The sequence below is a fragment of the Neovison vison genome, chromosome 13 (genome assembly GCF_020171115.1).
Source record: "Neovison vison isolate M4711 chromosome 13, ASM_NN_V1, whole genome shotgun sequence".
NCBI lineage: Eukaryota > Metazoa > Chordata > Mammalia > Carnivora > Mustelidae > Neogale > Neogale vison.
Window position 1 is genome coordinate 116972054 of NC_058103.1, and position 16150 is coordinate 116988203.

General features: G+C 55.4%; 1 protein-coding gene across 1 annotated transcript; it reads left to right on the top strand.

The window, feature by feature from the left end:
* The first annotated feature begins 3730 nt into the window (after positions 1-3730).
* On the top strand, positions 3731-15759 carry LMAN1L (lectin, mannose binding 1 like). Its single transcript, XM_044229815.1, has 14 exons — positions 3731-3908; positions 6839-6993; positions 7110-7217; positions 7315-7373; positions 8674-8773; positions 9138-9258; positions 10077-10132; positions 10722-10854; positions 11157-11308; positions 11950-12033; positions 12398-12453; positions 13579-13702; positions 14341-14468; positions 15503-15759. Exons 1-14 carry the CDS (start codon positions 3731-3733, stop codon positions 15636-15638), a joined length of 1590 nt encoding a protein of 529 aa, XP_044085750.1. The 3' UTR covers positions 15639-15759.
* The last annotated feature ends 391 nt before the right edge of the window (positions 15760-16150 follow it).

A 16150-nucleotide genomic window follows, 5' to 3' on the forward strand; every position in this document is an offset into this window, starting at 1 on the left:
CCAAGCCTGGCTAGGCAGTGAGTGATGCGGGAGGGTCACCAGTCTTGGGGGACTGAGCTGTAAGAAGAGGAAAGAGGATGAGTTAGGGGATTTGAAGGCCGCAGAGGCTTGAGCAGGGCGTGAGCAGGAAGAACGTTTATCTGCAGGCGGAGTCTACATGCTGAGGGGACAAAAAACAGGTGCGGGCATGGCAGTGATTGAAGGGGGAGCCTTCCTTAGAGTGGGAGGGGTGGCTGACGCCTGCCAGAGCACAGAGGGTGGGCCTGCAGTGGGATCCAGCTCCCAGGGAGGGAGCCGCAGGCAGCACCATGCTGATGGTCATGGTCAGCCCTGGGGAGGGTGGCAGGGAGCTCTGATTCAGAGTTTGCTGACATGTATGGTGGGCTCGCCATGGCCAGTGTCAAACCACCAGCCTGACTTTGCTGGCAGGGCATTTTGAAAACTGGCCTGGATTCAGAGCCCTGCAACAGTGTGTGGCCGTAGAATCAGAACAAAGAACAAGTGGGGGCAGGTGGACAGGGACTCGTGGGTCTGCAGCCCAGATAGCCAGGTGCTTCCGGTCTTTCCACCCAGTGGCACTTGAGTCTGCCCCATTCCTTCCTTGCATTCTCTCAATTGGCCTATGGCATTTCTGTTCCCTCCTTCCTTTTCTCTCATCCTTCTGCCATGTGCTGGCTGCTGGCTTAGCATAGACAAGGAAGACACAGTTCTTACCCTCATGGAGCTCGTGATTAATAGGGATCCCACTCAGGCTCAACCTGGTGCTTGGAAATCTGGTGAGGTGGAGGGGGCAGGAGCCGCAGGGGCAGAGAATGGGGTGCTTCTGACAACGGAAGAGCACTGCCAGGGCAAAGGTGCTGGGGGGCTCTAGCCTGGTGGGTCTGGTCCTCAGGTGCCAACAAGGGGCTTTCAGGAACACACGAAGCTGGAGAGAAAGCAGGGCCCAGACCCAACCCAGCCCCGCAGATCCCATGAGATTTTGCACAAAGATGGCCAGTGGTGAGGACCAAGGAGTGATGTGGTCCTTTCTGCATCTTAGAAAAATGATCCTGGCTACAATCTGGCCCTGGGAGTGGGAGTGTACGGAGTGGAGACAGGGAGACATTGGGGAGGCAGCAGCTGGCCAGGTAGGATGTGACTGGCGACGGCCCGGGCTGGAGAAGCCATCAGAGGTAGAGAGGAAGGTGAATACAGTTAGCATTTTACTGATCTGAGCGCTCACTACCAGCCAGGCCCTATTCTCAAGACCCTAGAGGTATCATCTCATGTCCCCCGTCTTAGCATGGAGATGTATGCTGAAGAAACAGGCAACCAGAGGATCAGGCATGGCGGTCTATGGGTAGCAAGAGGAAATTGAAGTGGTGGCTCTGATTTGACTGGGGCAGGGGAGGGGCTGCCATCCCTGAGACCCTAGCCCAGGACAAGGATGGGCCAGAGGCTGGAGAACAGGAGAGCTGGGGATGGGTGTATTGTCTGGGGCCTTCAGGACATCCAGGTAGAGATGTCCCCTGCAGGATTAGGCATTCAGGCCTACAGCCCCAGGAGAAGCCTAATTGATAGCAGAGGTTTGGGGGTCAGGAGCAGAGCAATGGCGCTGGAAGCTGTTGGCTTGGGCAAACTTGGCATGGACGCAGTTGGAGGGAGAGGAGAGGCACAAGCGCAAGAAGCTGCCGTGTGAGGGACCAGGGAGGAAGGGTGGTGGCAGAGGAGCAGCTAAGGCCTCCAGGAGCAAGCAGGGTAAGGGAACAGAGAAAGTGGATGTTCGGTGCCTTCCACAAGGCAGAGACAGGTGGAGAAGCGTGTCCACTAGAAACGAAGAACAGGGTTATTGTCAGGCCTTGCTGGAGCGGTTGTCATGGGGCAGTGGGGGCAGGAGCGAGAAGGACTGAGTGGCAGACCAGGGAGCCGGGCCGCATTGGGGCCTGCCTTTCCACAGCGTGGCCATGGCCGTGCTCGTGAAGCTGATGGGGACAGCGGGTGGAAGTGGCTAAGGGCTTACTGTTGAGAAATGAAGATTTCCTTTTAGCGTGTCCTAAAATTTTCCACTTACTGCCTTGATTTTAATTAATTTGTAGAGCTTCAGTAACTTAATCCTACTGGGAACTTACAAAGTACAGTGAAACTTAAGCTAGCCAGAATTCTTGGCAAATGAGCCAGCCACTCTGGAAAATGAGCATTTATTTGAGTGAAAATATTTGAAATGTAGGATTTCTTTTTTAAAACATTTTTAGTATGGAAATAATCACATAAACATATGCAGTAGAGGGAAGATTCTAATGAATGCCCACATCCTAACCATCCAACTTGAACAGCAGCTCCAGACCAATCCTGTGTCCTCTGCGCCCCCTTACCTCTCACCAAGCTCTAAGCCCTGGGACCCTTGGAAGCAGATCCTAGACATTATATCAGTTCATTGGTACAGCTTTCCTACGTTTCTCTAAAAGACAGAACGTTTTTTAATACTTTAATACTTATTTTATTTATTTTAATTCATTTTAATTAAATTTAAATAATTAATCATTTAATTATATTATTGATAATATATTAATATATAATTGATATAGTGATCATTAAATATAAATTTAATTAAATGATTAATTTAACTTAATATTTATTTATTTGACAGAGACACAGCGAGAGAAGGAACACAAACAGGGGGAGTGAGAGAGGGAGAGGGAGAAGCAGGCCCCCCACTAAGGAGGGAACCCGACATGGGGCTCAATCCCAGGACCCTGGAATTACGACCTGAGCCGAAGGCAGATGCTTAACCAACTGAGATACCCAGGCACCCCCAAAACACTTTTTTTTTTAAATATATTTTTAAAAAGAGTTTATTTATTTGACAGACAGGGATCACAAATAGGCAGAGCAGCAGGCAGAGAGAGAGAGAGGGAAGCAGGCTCCCCGCTGAGCAGAGAGCCAGACGCATCCGGCTTGATTCCAGGACCCCGAGATCACAACTGGAGCAGGAGGCAGAGGTTTTAACCCACTGAGCCACCAGGCACCCCCCAAAACACTTTTTAAAAACATGTAACCACAATACCAGTATTACTCCTAAAGTCTTTAACAATAATTCCTTATTTTAATCAAGTATTCATTGTTCAGAATTCCCCCAGTAGTCTCATTTTTCCCTAATTGGTTGTTTAAAAGGAGGCTCCAAACAAGGTCCACACATTGCATTTATTTGCTCTGGTGGGACTCCCTTTCTCTTCCTCATGTAATTTATGTGTGGAGGAAACCAGGCTGCTTGGAGGCCTGAGTGTCAGGAATGTGGGACTGCGCTGAGCGCCTCAGCAGAGCGAGTGGGACAGGGAAGGCTAGGGGTGGGTTGGGGATAATGACCAGAAGGGTCGGGACTCCTGTCTGCAGGAAGGAGGCAGGAGGTGGAGGCCCTGAGCAAAGGGAGAGGCTAGGGCTGCTGGGGGCCAAGGCCTGTCCTTATGATCCCTGATGCCTCTCGGCTGCTGGAGCTGATAGAAGGTGGGAAGATGGCCTGAGCCCAGGAACAGGGACAGAACTGGGTGGGTGAGAGGCCAGGGGTCAGGCTGGAGATGAGCGAGGGGCTGGGCCTGAGGTCAGACCTAGAAGGAACAGGATGTCTGTGTCAGGGATGAAGGGAGAGAACAGTGCCAGAAACCAGCTCCTCCCCACCTGGCCCTGTCCCCGAAGCCCCTCCCTGCCCTGCCAGCTGCAGCTCCTCCCAGGGGCCCAGACACCAGATCCCTTCGCAATGCTGGCGGTCAGTGGCCCAGAGCCCTTGTTCTGCCTTCTCCTCCTCCTGCTCCTGGGCCCCTATAGCTCTGCGGGGGCCATTCCTCCTCACAGAAGGTTTGAGTACAAGCTCAGCTTCAAAGGACCAAGACTGGCGTTGCCTGGGGCAGGAATACCCTTCTGGAGTCATCATGGAGGTGAGGGGTGGGGTTGGACACTCTGGAGGGGCTGACCAGCTTTAGGTGGCTGTGACTCAGTGGGGAGTGGGCCTGCTGGTACCAGCTGCTGCCCAAGATGGAGCCAGGCCTGGGCAGGCAGTGGCCTCAGCCCCAGGAACCCTCCCAGGCCTGTCTTCCTTCTCCACCACCACAACACCTCTGCCATCCACCAGTCTCCATTTCTCCCCTCTGCCTCTCTCTTTCTCTGCCCTAGGACTTCCCTCTTCTCCTTTTGACTCTCCTTGGACCCGCTCTTCTTCCTCTGCCTGCTGGACCCATAAGCACACACACACGCTTGCTCACATGCTGAGTCCCAGACACAGATGCAAGGGCAACTTGGACAAGCACCTGCCCCCCATCTTCCTGCACCTTGCTGCCAGGCCTGTGGATGTCCGTGAGAACTGGGGGCTGCTGGAGGGAGATACCCTCGTGGCCAGCTGTTTTGTCTGTGTTGGTTGGAAGCAGGCGTGAGAGCATGCTTCAGAAACTTCCTTCAGATATTTCAGAAACTTCCAAGCCAAGGCCTCCATAGTCTGTCTTCTACTCGATCTTGTTCAAAAAGGATTTTTTTTTCCCCTGAGGCAGGGCTCAGTATCACAACCTGAGATCATGACCTGAGTCAAAATCAAGAGTCGGATGCTTAACCCACCCAGGTACCTGTCAAAAAGGCTTTCCAAGGACTTACAAGGACCCATGTAGTACCAAGGAGAACAAGACTCAGGGTTAAGGCTGAGGCAGGAGATGAGTCCAGGAACATGGCTTGTCACCATAACAGGCCATGGGGTCTGTCCTCCCTTCAGAGTTCGGCCATGGATCTGGTTCAGAGCTACCCAGCAAGCAAAGCAAAGAGAGAAAGCAGATCCACTATGTACTTCTGTGTCTGTGAGAAAGGGCATGATTCCTGACTGAAACCAGAATGAATATCCCTTTAAGATGACAGGCTCTGTCATAAGGGTCTTTGGACCAATTTTCCTCACAGACACATGGATGGTAAACAAGGAAAGGGGCCAATTCTCACAGCACCAAGCCAGACCCTGCCTCAGGCCTACGATGGCAGGGCCTGTAAAACACTCCCTGCTCTGGGCCCGGTTGAGTCTGGAGTGTCCCAGACCCTATGGCGGAGCAGAGGCACATTCTCTGAGATCACGTGGTGATATGTGTCCTGTCCATTCGTGCGCTTCCTCATCCTTATACCAGACTTCCCCCAGCATGGCCCTCTCTCTGCCCAACCCAGAGACAGGGAGCTGTCAGCCTCAAGGAGTCACAGTTTGAGGGTGAGGTCTCACGGACAAGCCAGGTAAAGCTGAATGCATTAGTGCCCTGTACAGCAGACCATCCTTGCCTCCTGCAAGTCACTTCAGAGGCAGTGGTGGCTTCTAAGGAACCCCAGGACATTTGGCCTTGCCGCCTCTGAGCCTCCCTGCCCCCAGCCCTGGCCTTGCTGAGCAAACACCCTGGATTAAACGTCTCCGGAAAGTCCTGGAAAGGCCTGGGCCTTGGGCCAGGTTCCAGGCTGGCAGGCCAGAGAGGTGGGGAACCAGCTGGGGTGAGGCCTCTGATCTCCTTACCCCTGATTCCTGCCAAGCCTGCCTGTGTCTCTCCCCTTTCCCTCCTCCTCCCAGACAGGCCTCCCCCTAGGCACAGCCACTGAGAATTCACACACACACACACACACACACACACACTTTCCATCCTCCACACTTTCCTCATGGTCCTGCCAGCCAGTTCCCACCTTTGCTTTCATGCTTTCCCCTAGGTACCCTACTGCCCCACCAAGAAGCCCCTGGCCTCATTTGGCCACACCGGAGTCTCTCCCCACTTCCACAGCCTGGAGTCCTGAACCCCAGCGTGGCTGTTCTTGCAAAGCACTCTGCTGTGTCCTCTGGCCTCGGGCACATCCTTTTCCTTCGCAGGGCCTATTTTCTCACCTGAGACGTGGAAAAGGGTGACACAAATCTCTCCTGTGGTAGAAAAAGCTGACACTTGAACAACACAGGGGCTGGGGAGCCAAGCCCACACACAGTGCAAAATTAGGGTATAACTTATGATGCCCCCAAAACTTAACTGTTCACAGCTTGACCAGAAGCTTTACAGATACCCAGATGGCCAAGTAACACATATTTTGTATATTATATGTATTATATGCTGGATTCTTTTAAAAAGGTAAGCCAGAGAGAAGAAAGTGTTATCTAGAAAATCATCAAGAAGATGGGAGCTTGGGTGGCTAATTCCGTTAAACACCCAGTCCTGGTTTTGGCTCAGGTCATGATCTCAGGGTCCAGGGATCAGGCTCCACACTCAGCACCACAGAGTCTGCTTGAGACTCTTTCCCCGCCCCTTTCCCTTCCCCTCTGCTCCTCCCCCTGTTCACGCTCCTGCTCTCTCACACTCTAAAAAAAATTTTTTAAAAGAAGAACAAAAATCATAAAGAAAAAAATACATCTACAGTATCATACTGCATTTATCAAAAACATTTGCATATAAATGGACCTGCGCCATATGTGGCCGTGTTGTTCAAGGGTCAGCTGTACTTGGAATCCCATGGAGCCAAGTTCGAATCCGCTTAGTTCCTTAACCGTTCGGAGCCTCAGTTTCCTTGTGTAAATGGGGTCTTTAAAAAGCAGGCCGTACAGACTTGTAGGGAGGCTTGCGTGAGAAGTCAGGTAAGGCAGCACCCCGTGGGTCTGGGGTCCGTCGCCCTCCCCTGGCAAAGCCCCCCCCCCCCGGCTGTGCTGGGCTCCAGCTCCCCCTTCCTCAGTGGGTTCCTGCATCCAACAGGCCTGTTATTTACTGGCAGGCCTTGATGTTCCCTCCTTTCCCCTGCTCCCCGGTCCCAGCCCAGGCAGAGAGACAATGATGGGAGAAACGGGGACAGTGGGGCCCCAGACCTGAGCTGCCCTGGTCTGCAGATGCCATGCTGGGCCCAGAAGAAGTGCGGCTGGTCCCGTCCATGCAGAACCGCAGTGGCGCCGTGTGGAGCAGGGTCCCTGTCCTCTTCTCTGCCTGGGAGGTGGAGGTGCAGATGTGGGTGACTGGGCCAAGGCGCCGGGGAGCCCGGGGCGTGGTGAGTGGCCCCAACCGGGGCCTGGCAGAGGGTGTGAGGCAGGGAGATGGGTGGTGAGCCTGAGGTTCCACTGTCCTGAGGGACCCCCTGGGGACTGAGCCGCTGGGAACCTGCAGGCCGTGTGGTACACCCGGGACAGGGGCCAAATAGGCTCCGTCCCGGAGGGGCCGACCTCGTGGGATGGCATCGGGATCCTGTTCGACTCCTCAGCTGAGGACACCCAGGTGAGAGTAATTTCCCACCCCCCACCATCCACGCTGTCCCCCTCCTCTCTGTGCCCGTGGCTCAGGCTGCCCATCACACCCCCCCGCCCCTGTGCAGAACAGCCCCGCCGTCCGTGTGCTGGCCAGCGACGGACACACTCGCTATGAGGCACGTGGGTAAGGCCCCGTCTGGACAGACTCCTACCCCTCTCCTGGGCCACGAGGGCCTCAGCGGTTACCCACACCACCGACTCAGGCCCCTGCCCCAGCTTCTGATGGGATCCCCCCACCCCACCCCACCAGGACTGTCCCCTCCCCGAGGGCCTCTCATCTGAGCTGCTTGCTGCTGCCCTGAACTCCTTCCCGCTTGGTCCCAGATGGGCCCAGTAACTGCCACACTGAGTCCTCAATTCGTACAACCTAACAGCCCCCACTTGGGGGGGGGCGGGGTGTGAAAGGACACAGGGCAGAGCCTGTGCTGAGCGCTCTCACTCACATCTCACCCGGTCAGCAACACCCCGGAGAAGGGGGCATTATCAGTCCCCAGCTACAGGCAAGGACCCTCAGGCCCAGAGAGGTGGAGCGACATGCCGGAGGTCACACAGCTCTGTGCAGAGCTGAGATTTGAGGCCAGATGAGCCACACCCTGCCCCTCCGCCCCGCCGCCTGCCAGCCAGCGCCTTCCCTTTCTCCCAGATGACGTGGCTGCCCTTCCCACCCAGCCCAGCTGCCTCCTCAGTGTTGCTCAGCAAACATCCCTTAGCTCATAAGAATTAGAGTAATTGCGGTGTTTATGGAGCAGAACTTACCTGCGTCCCGGGCGCAGCGCCAAGCACTTTGCACTCACTGCCTTAGTTAACCCTCGTAACAAAGTTATGAGGTAGTTTCAATTATTATCCTCATTTTAAAGATGGGGCAACTCAGGCCTGGAAGGACCTGTTAATTTGCCCAAGGTCACACGGGCCGCTGCTCAAGCTGTGGCTCTGGGCCGCCTCCCTCCCGGCTGAAGGCGGCAGTGACTGCCTGGTCTATGCGGCTCTGGGCCCAGAGAAACTCAGGACCTCTGGGGCACACAGAACTGGCCTCGTGCTGCCCGGCCTGAGTCTGTCCTGCTACTTCAAGCTTGGAGAAGACTTCCCAGAGGCGCAGGGGGACATGGAGGTTAAGGAAGGGACGGTGGGAGGATGTGGGGGGCCTGGGGGACTGAGGGCGTCCCAGGCTGTCTCCCTGAGGGAAGAGTCCCAGGAAGGCCCCTTCGGTAAACTCCGAGTGGTAGCAGTCTGCCTGGCCAGGCTGCTTCCCTGCTCCTCGCTGTCTCCTACTAAAGAAGCAGACTACATCAAGAGAGACTCAAGTTAGACCATAGGGACATGTCCCATTCCCCGGGTCACCCAGTGGGGGCCAGGGGGTTGCTGTAGGCCCATGCAGAGTGGCCCCCACCCCTGCCACCTCCCGGCTGGATTCCAAGTGCCCACAGGGACGGAGCTGGCAGCGAGCTGGGCGCCTGCCGCTGGGATTTCCGCAACCTGCCATACCCCTTCAGAGCGCGGATCACCTACTGGGGGCAGCGGCTGCGCGTGAGTACCCCTTCTGCTTTTGCCGGTTCTCTGGGCAGGGGGGCGCCGACCGTAAGGCTCAGAGCTACAGAGCTGCTGTGAGCGCACCCGTGACCCCAGCAGACTGGTGCCTGTGACACCACGTGGGGTCTGTTGCACAGAGGGGCTGCACTCTGGTCCCTGCACAGACTGCTAACTCCCAGAGCACATGCTTAGGGGAGCTAGCATGAGACCAGGTGAACGTGTCCCTCCTTGCCACTCTGACATCAGGCCCCATGGCCGCCTTTAGAACCAGGAGAGCCACTAGATCAGAGGTGGGGACGATGCCCACTGCTGGGATCAGGGGGTTCCGGGTGCAGGGAGCTCAGTCCTCTGTGCCCCTCAGGTGTCCCTGAACAGTGGCCTCACTCCCGGTGACCTAGAGGAGGTCTGCGTTGACACAGGGCCCCTGCTCTTGGCTCCTGGAGGTTTCTTTGGGGTCTCGGCAGCCACTAGCACCCTGGCAGGTAAGGGTCCTCTGGGCAGGTAAGAGCAGAGGAGTGCTACCTAATGTCCCATGACCCACCCTGAGCACACCCTCTAAAGAGCTCTGGGTGTGGGTCAGCCACTTCCTCTCCATGTGGCCTGGAGAGTCACGCACAAGCCCTCTCTGGGCCTCTGTTACCATCAGGAAGCTCATGTTTGCCTTGCAGAGTTGCCCGAAGTCTCAAATAGGATAAAGCACAAGAAGTCTTTATTCCAAGGATGGCCCTATAGGTGCCTCTAGCTGGGAACTGTGGGGCAAGTGGAAGAGGGACATGAGGGACATTTAGGGGACTGGAGCAAAAGGACATAATGTCATGAAGAGTCCACGGAGGGACCCACAACTGGAAGTCAGGGTGCAATCTGAGAGTAGCAGTTCTTCAAGGCCAGGACTTTTGTCTTTAGACTGTAGCACTAGGGAGCCATGGAAGGTTTGTGAGGAGAAGAGTGACACGGTTGGAGCCATGCTGAGGACGTGGCCATTGTGTGGTTCCTTCTGTCAGTAACAGCCACGCTCTGGGGTCTGAGGGTGTCACTCAGCCTGTTGCTCTGGCTCTAGCCATTCACCACGGGCCCATCTTTGGCTCTGTGTGTGGGTCAACCCTCACAGTGTCCCCCATCTGCTTGTCTGACCCTCACACATTTCCTATGAAGTGAGCAAGATGAGGGCTAGAGTTGCCCAAAGTCACCCAGATCTCCTGCCTACCTGGAATGTAATGGAGCCTGGGGGAGGAGGAGGGCTGAGTAAGTGGGCCACGGGGTGAGGGGACGTCTTCCTTTCCCTTCTCTCTTCTCTTTCCAGACGACCATGACATCCTGTCCTTCCTGACCTTCAGTCTGAGTGAGCTGGGTCCGAAGGTGATGCCAGCCCTGGGCCAGCGGCCTTCAGGGGAGAGCTGGGGGAAACACAGCCCAGGGACACTTCCCTGCCCCAGATGCTTCTGCTGACGCCATATGCAATCAGTCCTGTCATTCCAGCCTTTATCTCTAAGGCTATCTCTCTCTCTCTGAGCTTTGCTCAGACCAGGCCTTGTTTCGGGCAGTGCTGGGGGCCAGAGGTGACCTAGAGCTAGGCCCTGTCCCAGAGCACGTCCACAGCTGGCTGGGGTCTGTAGGAGCACAGAACGGTCCTGACCCGCCAGGGGGAGCAGGGAAGGCCACCTGGGAGAGATGAGCTTGAAAGGGCAGAGATGTAGCTGAGCAGAGGAGCAGCAGCGACAAAGGTCTGAGTCCTGAGAGAACTGCTGGGGCCCAGGCAGCAGCAGGAGGGAAGGCCGTGGGGACTGGCAACAGCAGAGTGGGACAGAAACCGCAGGGCCTGGTGGCTGAGCTGAGGGAGACCCAGCTGGAGTGCTCCAAGAGGGGGAATGGAGACCTTGTGGGAAAGCTCCCCTCACCCGCCGATCTCCCACGGATTTCAGGCCTGAGTTTTGTCTTCTTTTTCCAGCCTCCCCCCCAGCCCTTTCTGGAGATGGAGGAGCTCCGGCTGGCGAGGCAGCTGGAAGGGCTTTGGGCAAAGCTGGCCCTGGGCACCAAGGAGCACGTGATTCCACAGCGGAGCTCTGAAGTCCAGGAAGAGGGTAAGGGAGCAGGGAGGTAAGGCAGGGTCCCATTTGAGCATCGCAGGGTCCTCTTCCCTTCAAAGCAGGAGCTTTTTAACTAATGGGGAGATGAAGATCTGAGGAGGGCGTATCTAACAGGCCCTGGGTCCCAGGAACTCTATCCTATCCCCACCCCACCACCCAGACATAGCTTTCCAGGGGAGAGTCTAGGAGGCAGAAGCCATGCCTTTCTGCTCCCCCTCTCCAAGGAGCCCCCAAAAGATAGGATCTGCTACCCTGTCCCAGCTGCCTGCCTGTTCCAGCTCTGCCCCAATCTCCAGAGGAAAGAAGCTTCGTGCTGGCAGAGATGCTGGGCAGACACCGCCAGACCCTGCAGGCTCTCCAGGGTCTATCTGAACAGCTGGCCCAGGCTGAGAGACAATGGAAGAAGCAGCTGGGGTCCCTGGGCCGCACCAGGCCTATGGGAGCCTGGGTGAGTGGCCCCTTGGGCACCCATGGCCCTGCCTGCAGGTCTGGACAAGACAGCTCCCTCAGGGACTGGGTCCCTGCCCCCAGGGGGCTCCCTCTGTCCAGAAAGAGAAGGGAGCACTCTACTTAGGAACACATTTCCCCAAGGTCTGGAGGGGGAGGAGAGCCAGGGAGTAGTGCTGCAGGGGGCAGGGTAGGGCGGACCTGCCAGGCAGGGGAGCATGTGGGAGGGTAGCCCACAGATCCACACGGCAGGGCTTGGGAGGGGAAACGCCGGGCATTTGGACGCGGGCTGCAGACGTGTGCCAGAAATAGATTGGGTGCTAATTTGCATGTAGCTCCACATGTGATTTGGTTCACACATGGCTTGCTTCATGCTCAGATGGACCAGAATCCTCATTTCATCCGCACTGCTCTCCTGGCTTCTCCTCCAGGGAGCCGTGTCCCATAGCACGCCCAGCCCAGGGCCTGAGAGCCCGGGACTCAGTCAAGCTGTGAGATGCCGGGCAGAAGAGGCCCATGGCTCCTGGGGGCCTTGGCTGGGCTCTGGCAGCTCAGGTTTTTCATCTCATGTCCTCAGGCCAGACAGCTGAGGCTGGGCTGCTGGAGGGGGGAAGTGGGGATGGGGCCGTACTCCAAGGCTAGGCCCAGAGCTCCTCCTGCCAGAGTCTATCCACCCCAGAGAGGGGAGGTCACTTCTCCAGGCCACTCAGCAAGACAGAGGCCCAAGCACTGAGAGTTGTTCAGCACTGGTCCCATCTTGCTCTGTGCCCCTGGGGGTGGTGGGGTAGGTAACAGAGGATTGGACTGGGCCTCTGCCTCCTTCAGGGGCAGAACCACTTCTGCAAAGGGCAGAAAGCCCATGACCCCCGGGGGGGGGGGTTTGAGAGGAAGAGGAATCCAGAAGCCCAGCTGGACAGGGGGAGAAACTCAATGTGTCAGGTCATGTCCAAACTGACGAGGGGCCAGGTAAGCTGGCAAGGCCTTCCAGAAGGAGGCTACAGTGTCCTTGGGGAGGAGGGACTTCGGGAAGAGAGGGGCTGTGCTCTGGGCCCTAGAGGACAGGGCAGCATTCCTGCAGGACTTGGCCAAGGTCAGCGCCCTGCTCCATGGACAGAGGACTCTTCTCCAGGACCTGCAAGAAATGAGGTAAAGACACCTGCCAGGAGGGGTCCGGTGGAGGGGGAGCAGAGAAGCCCTGCTTCACCCACTTGCTCAGCCTCAAGTCCCTCCATCGGCCCCCTATTCCTTTCTTCACTTCCTGAGCATCCAGCACGAAGTCTGACACATGGGGAGGGGCTGGGGCAGAGTTAGGTTTGTCCAGTGGACCTGAACTTAGTTGTATCAAGTTTAAAGTCTGAAATTCCTAGTTTAAAAGTAACTCTCCCTGGGAAGAACCCCTCATGAGAGGCCCTATCGGAACCCCGTCTTCCCAGGGAGGGCAGGTAAATCTGAACCCTCCTTCAGTGATAGCTCCTGGAAGGACGGGATGTTTTTTGTTTGGCTGGTTTTTCATTTGTTTTTAAGATTTTATTTATTTATTGGAGAGAGACAGAGCACAAGCGGGAGGAGCCAGGCAGGGGGAGAGGAAGAAGCAGGCCCCCTGCTAAGCAAGGAGCCCCACACAGGGCTTGAACGCTGGACCCTGGGATCATGACTTGAGCCAAAGGCAGACGCTTAACTGACTGAGCCACCCAGGCACCCCATGGAGTAGATGTTTTAATGGCATTCTTGGAGGAACCATAACCAAGATCAGGCCCAGCTGAAGAGGGGGCGGTCCCTGACTTCTTTTTGCCTGCCACCTTGCCTCCCACCAACATCCCACCCTGGGCCAAGTCTCAGGAGTTACCCAAACAGCTCTAGGCACAAAGAGGTCACCTTGATGCCATGGAGGAGGGATCAGGCTGGATGCTGGATTCTGGGTCCCTTACCCACATCTAGACACTTAGAGGTGGGAAGATGGAAAGAGGAAGAGGAACTAAATCCCCTAGGGACTGGGGATGGAAAGCAAAGCCCAGGGAGCCTAGAGTTGAGACAGACAACTTTAGGGAGATGTTCCTCTGACCTAAAGCTGTCTGGGGATGCAGAATGAAGCTTTGGGGGATAGAAGACCAGCCCCTAAGAAGGGGCCCTATGGATGATGTCTGTTTCCCACCAGGTGCTGCCGTTAGGGATTATGATTATCCACTTATTACTAGGATTAAGTGGTTAGGGGGTTTGGCTGCAACTAGAAGGCATAATGAGTCATCTCCCTTGGTTTCCATCCCCCACCAGGGATGCAGCTGCCCACGTGGCCTCAAGAGCCCAGCTCTTCTATCTGCCGGTGGGCACCAAGCCTCATTTCTTAGAGCTGGCCCAGATCCTGAGCTTCCTGCAGAAGGACCTTCAGGGCCCATTGGTGAGTGGGAAGGAAGGGGTACCAGGAGGACCCCATCCTTGAGGTCTGGACCCCATCCTTGAGGTCCAGCCCCCTTCCTCCAGCACTGCAGGCCCTCATGCCCTCATGCTCCCCTGTTGGGACTGCTGGCAGGCACACATATGTCTGTGTCTGTGATATGCATGTGATCTTCTCTCTGCCTGAGCCGCTCTCTGGAAGCTCCCATAGACTCTCGATGCCAGCAGGGCCCTGAAGACCCTTGGCTCCAACCCCCCTCAGTGACCAGAAGGGAAATGGGAGTCCCCAGAGCTCAGCGGGGAAGCTTTCCCTTCCCTGTGCCCCATCTTGCTCTTACCTTTGTCCTCCTCACCCTCACCCTGGCTTTCACTCTCTGCTTCTTCTTTCTCAACTCTAGAGCCTTCAGAGCCCTGAAGGTCCCAGGCCCTAGGCCTTCCCAGCCGTTTCCACAAACAGAGCCATGGGAGTTAGGGAGGGGGCATCATCTTTTTACTCTGACCCCTCTCCAAGTTCCCTGGATGAGAACCAGGGTGCCCCAAGCCTGAGGAAAGGAATTAGAGCCCACACAGAGCCCAGATTCCAGGTCCCCTTCTTCCTTTGGGTAAGAAGCTGATCCAAGACTTTAGAATGTACCCTTTCAGAAAGCAGCAGCCAAGAACCCTCGCCTGCCTGGCCAACTCCCAGGGGCCTCCTCGTGCCTACGGCTCAGAATGTTCTTGTTTTTCCTCCTCATTCAGACTGTTGGCTTCTTCTGTTATGTGCACTTCAGGTGGGTCTTCCCATGGGTAAGGCATCCTATGCTCACCTGGCATCCCTTAATTCTGGGTCATAGCCACCCAATTTGAGAGATGGTGCACTGAGGCCCAGGAGGAATGTGCCTGGTCTACCAGCTGGCAAGGAGTGGCCCTCAGGCTAGGACCCACTTTTTTCTGATAGACTCTACTGACCACCAGGTAGCTACTGGCCCCATCTAAGTCCTGCCCTCACAGAACTCACTTGCTGGTGTAAGAAACTGACGGGTAAAGGATAGTTTTGTGGTTGGTGCCACGATGGCAGGAAGCTCAGGGGCTATGATAGTACAAGAAAAGAACACTTGACCCAGCTTGGGGTGATCAGAGCATTGACCTGGAAGGGACCTTGGATATGAGTCATCAAGATAACTAGAAGTTTTCCAGCCTGTCAAGATAAGTAAGGGCATCAATGCAGAGAAAAGGCATGGAAGCATGAAAAAAGCACAATATTCTGGAGAAAAGGTGGCAAGTTCAGTACTGTCAAAGCAAAGTATGGGACCAGTTTGTGAAATTGGGCAAAGAGAATTTAAAAGAGGGAGGAGGTCACAATTCTGATTGGTCGGTGTTTGTGGAATGAATGAAACATTTAGAGATGGAGAGTGTGCTAAGATGCTCAGAAATGGGACTGACAGTCCTTATTGGTGAAATTTCAAGACAAGAAGAATCAGTGTGGTCTGGAGTGGTCCCGGGGGAGAAGTGAAGTGTGCTGAGCTTTAAAAGCAGAGTAGAAGAGAGGACAGCCTCCAGGTGAGAACAGCACAGGTACAAAGTAGAAATGATGACAAGCTTATGCGTTATGTAGGCTTGCAATGGTGGCCATAAGGCTGGAGCCACCTGGACAGACCTTGAATGCCAGGGGAATAATTGGTCCTGATGGGACAGGCCAGGGGTCTGTCCTAGAACAGGGGAGACTCTGGGGGAGAGATGCTAGAGAGGTGAATGTGGGAGGCTGTTCTTAAAAGCCCCAAAGGCAGAAATCCAAGTAACCTTCTTCTCCTTTCCCTGACAGTAGGCAGGAGATGGACAAGAGCCTTTGGGACTGTTTGTCCACAGGCAGACGGCTGTGTCCTGCACCACGAAACCCTGGGGCCCTGGGGGTTCTGAGGAGGCAGCCTCTCTCCCTTAGCATTCATGCAAGACTCACCTGAAAGCCCTGAAGGAGGGGGTAGTGTCTGGGGGTAAAGAGCTTGGTCAGTACTCTTTCCTTTTGGGTGCACAGCTCCTGCTCACACCTTACTTTTGGCAAGCGCCAGTCTTATTAAAGGTGATTTACATCTCCCGGTGCCTTGATATGCTCATTTACCTTCTGACTTCACCTTAATCTTTCTGAAGGCTTCCACTCTCTCTGGACAGGTAGCTGGCAGTGGGCTCCAAGCAGGCAAGGAGGTCAAGGACTGACTTGATTACCAAAACCCAGATACCCCACAAGGCTTGAGTCCTAGAGGATGGAGGGAGAAGAAGACACAAACGTGTATAATTCTATCCCCAAATTCCTCCAGAACAAAGAGTGGTACCTCCAGGTGTCCTTCCTGGCTCAGCCCAGCCAGCATCACCACGAACAACCCTCCCCTTCTCCACTTTTTGCAGCTCTAGAGTTCAGCGGGGCTGGCGTGTGAGGGAGAACTCTGAGGCAACCCATGGAGACATAATTGGGATTCCC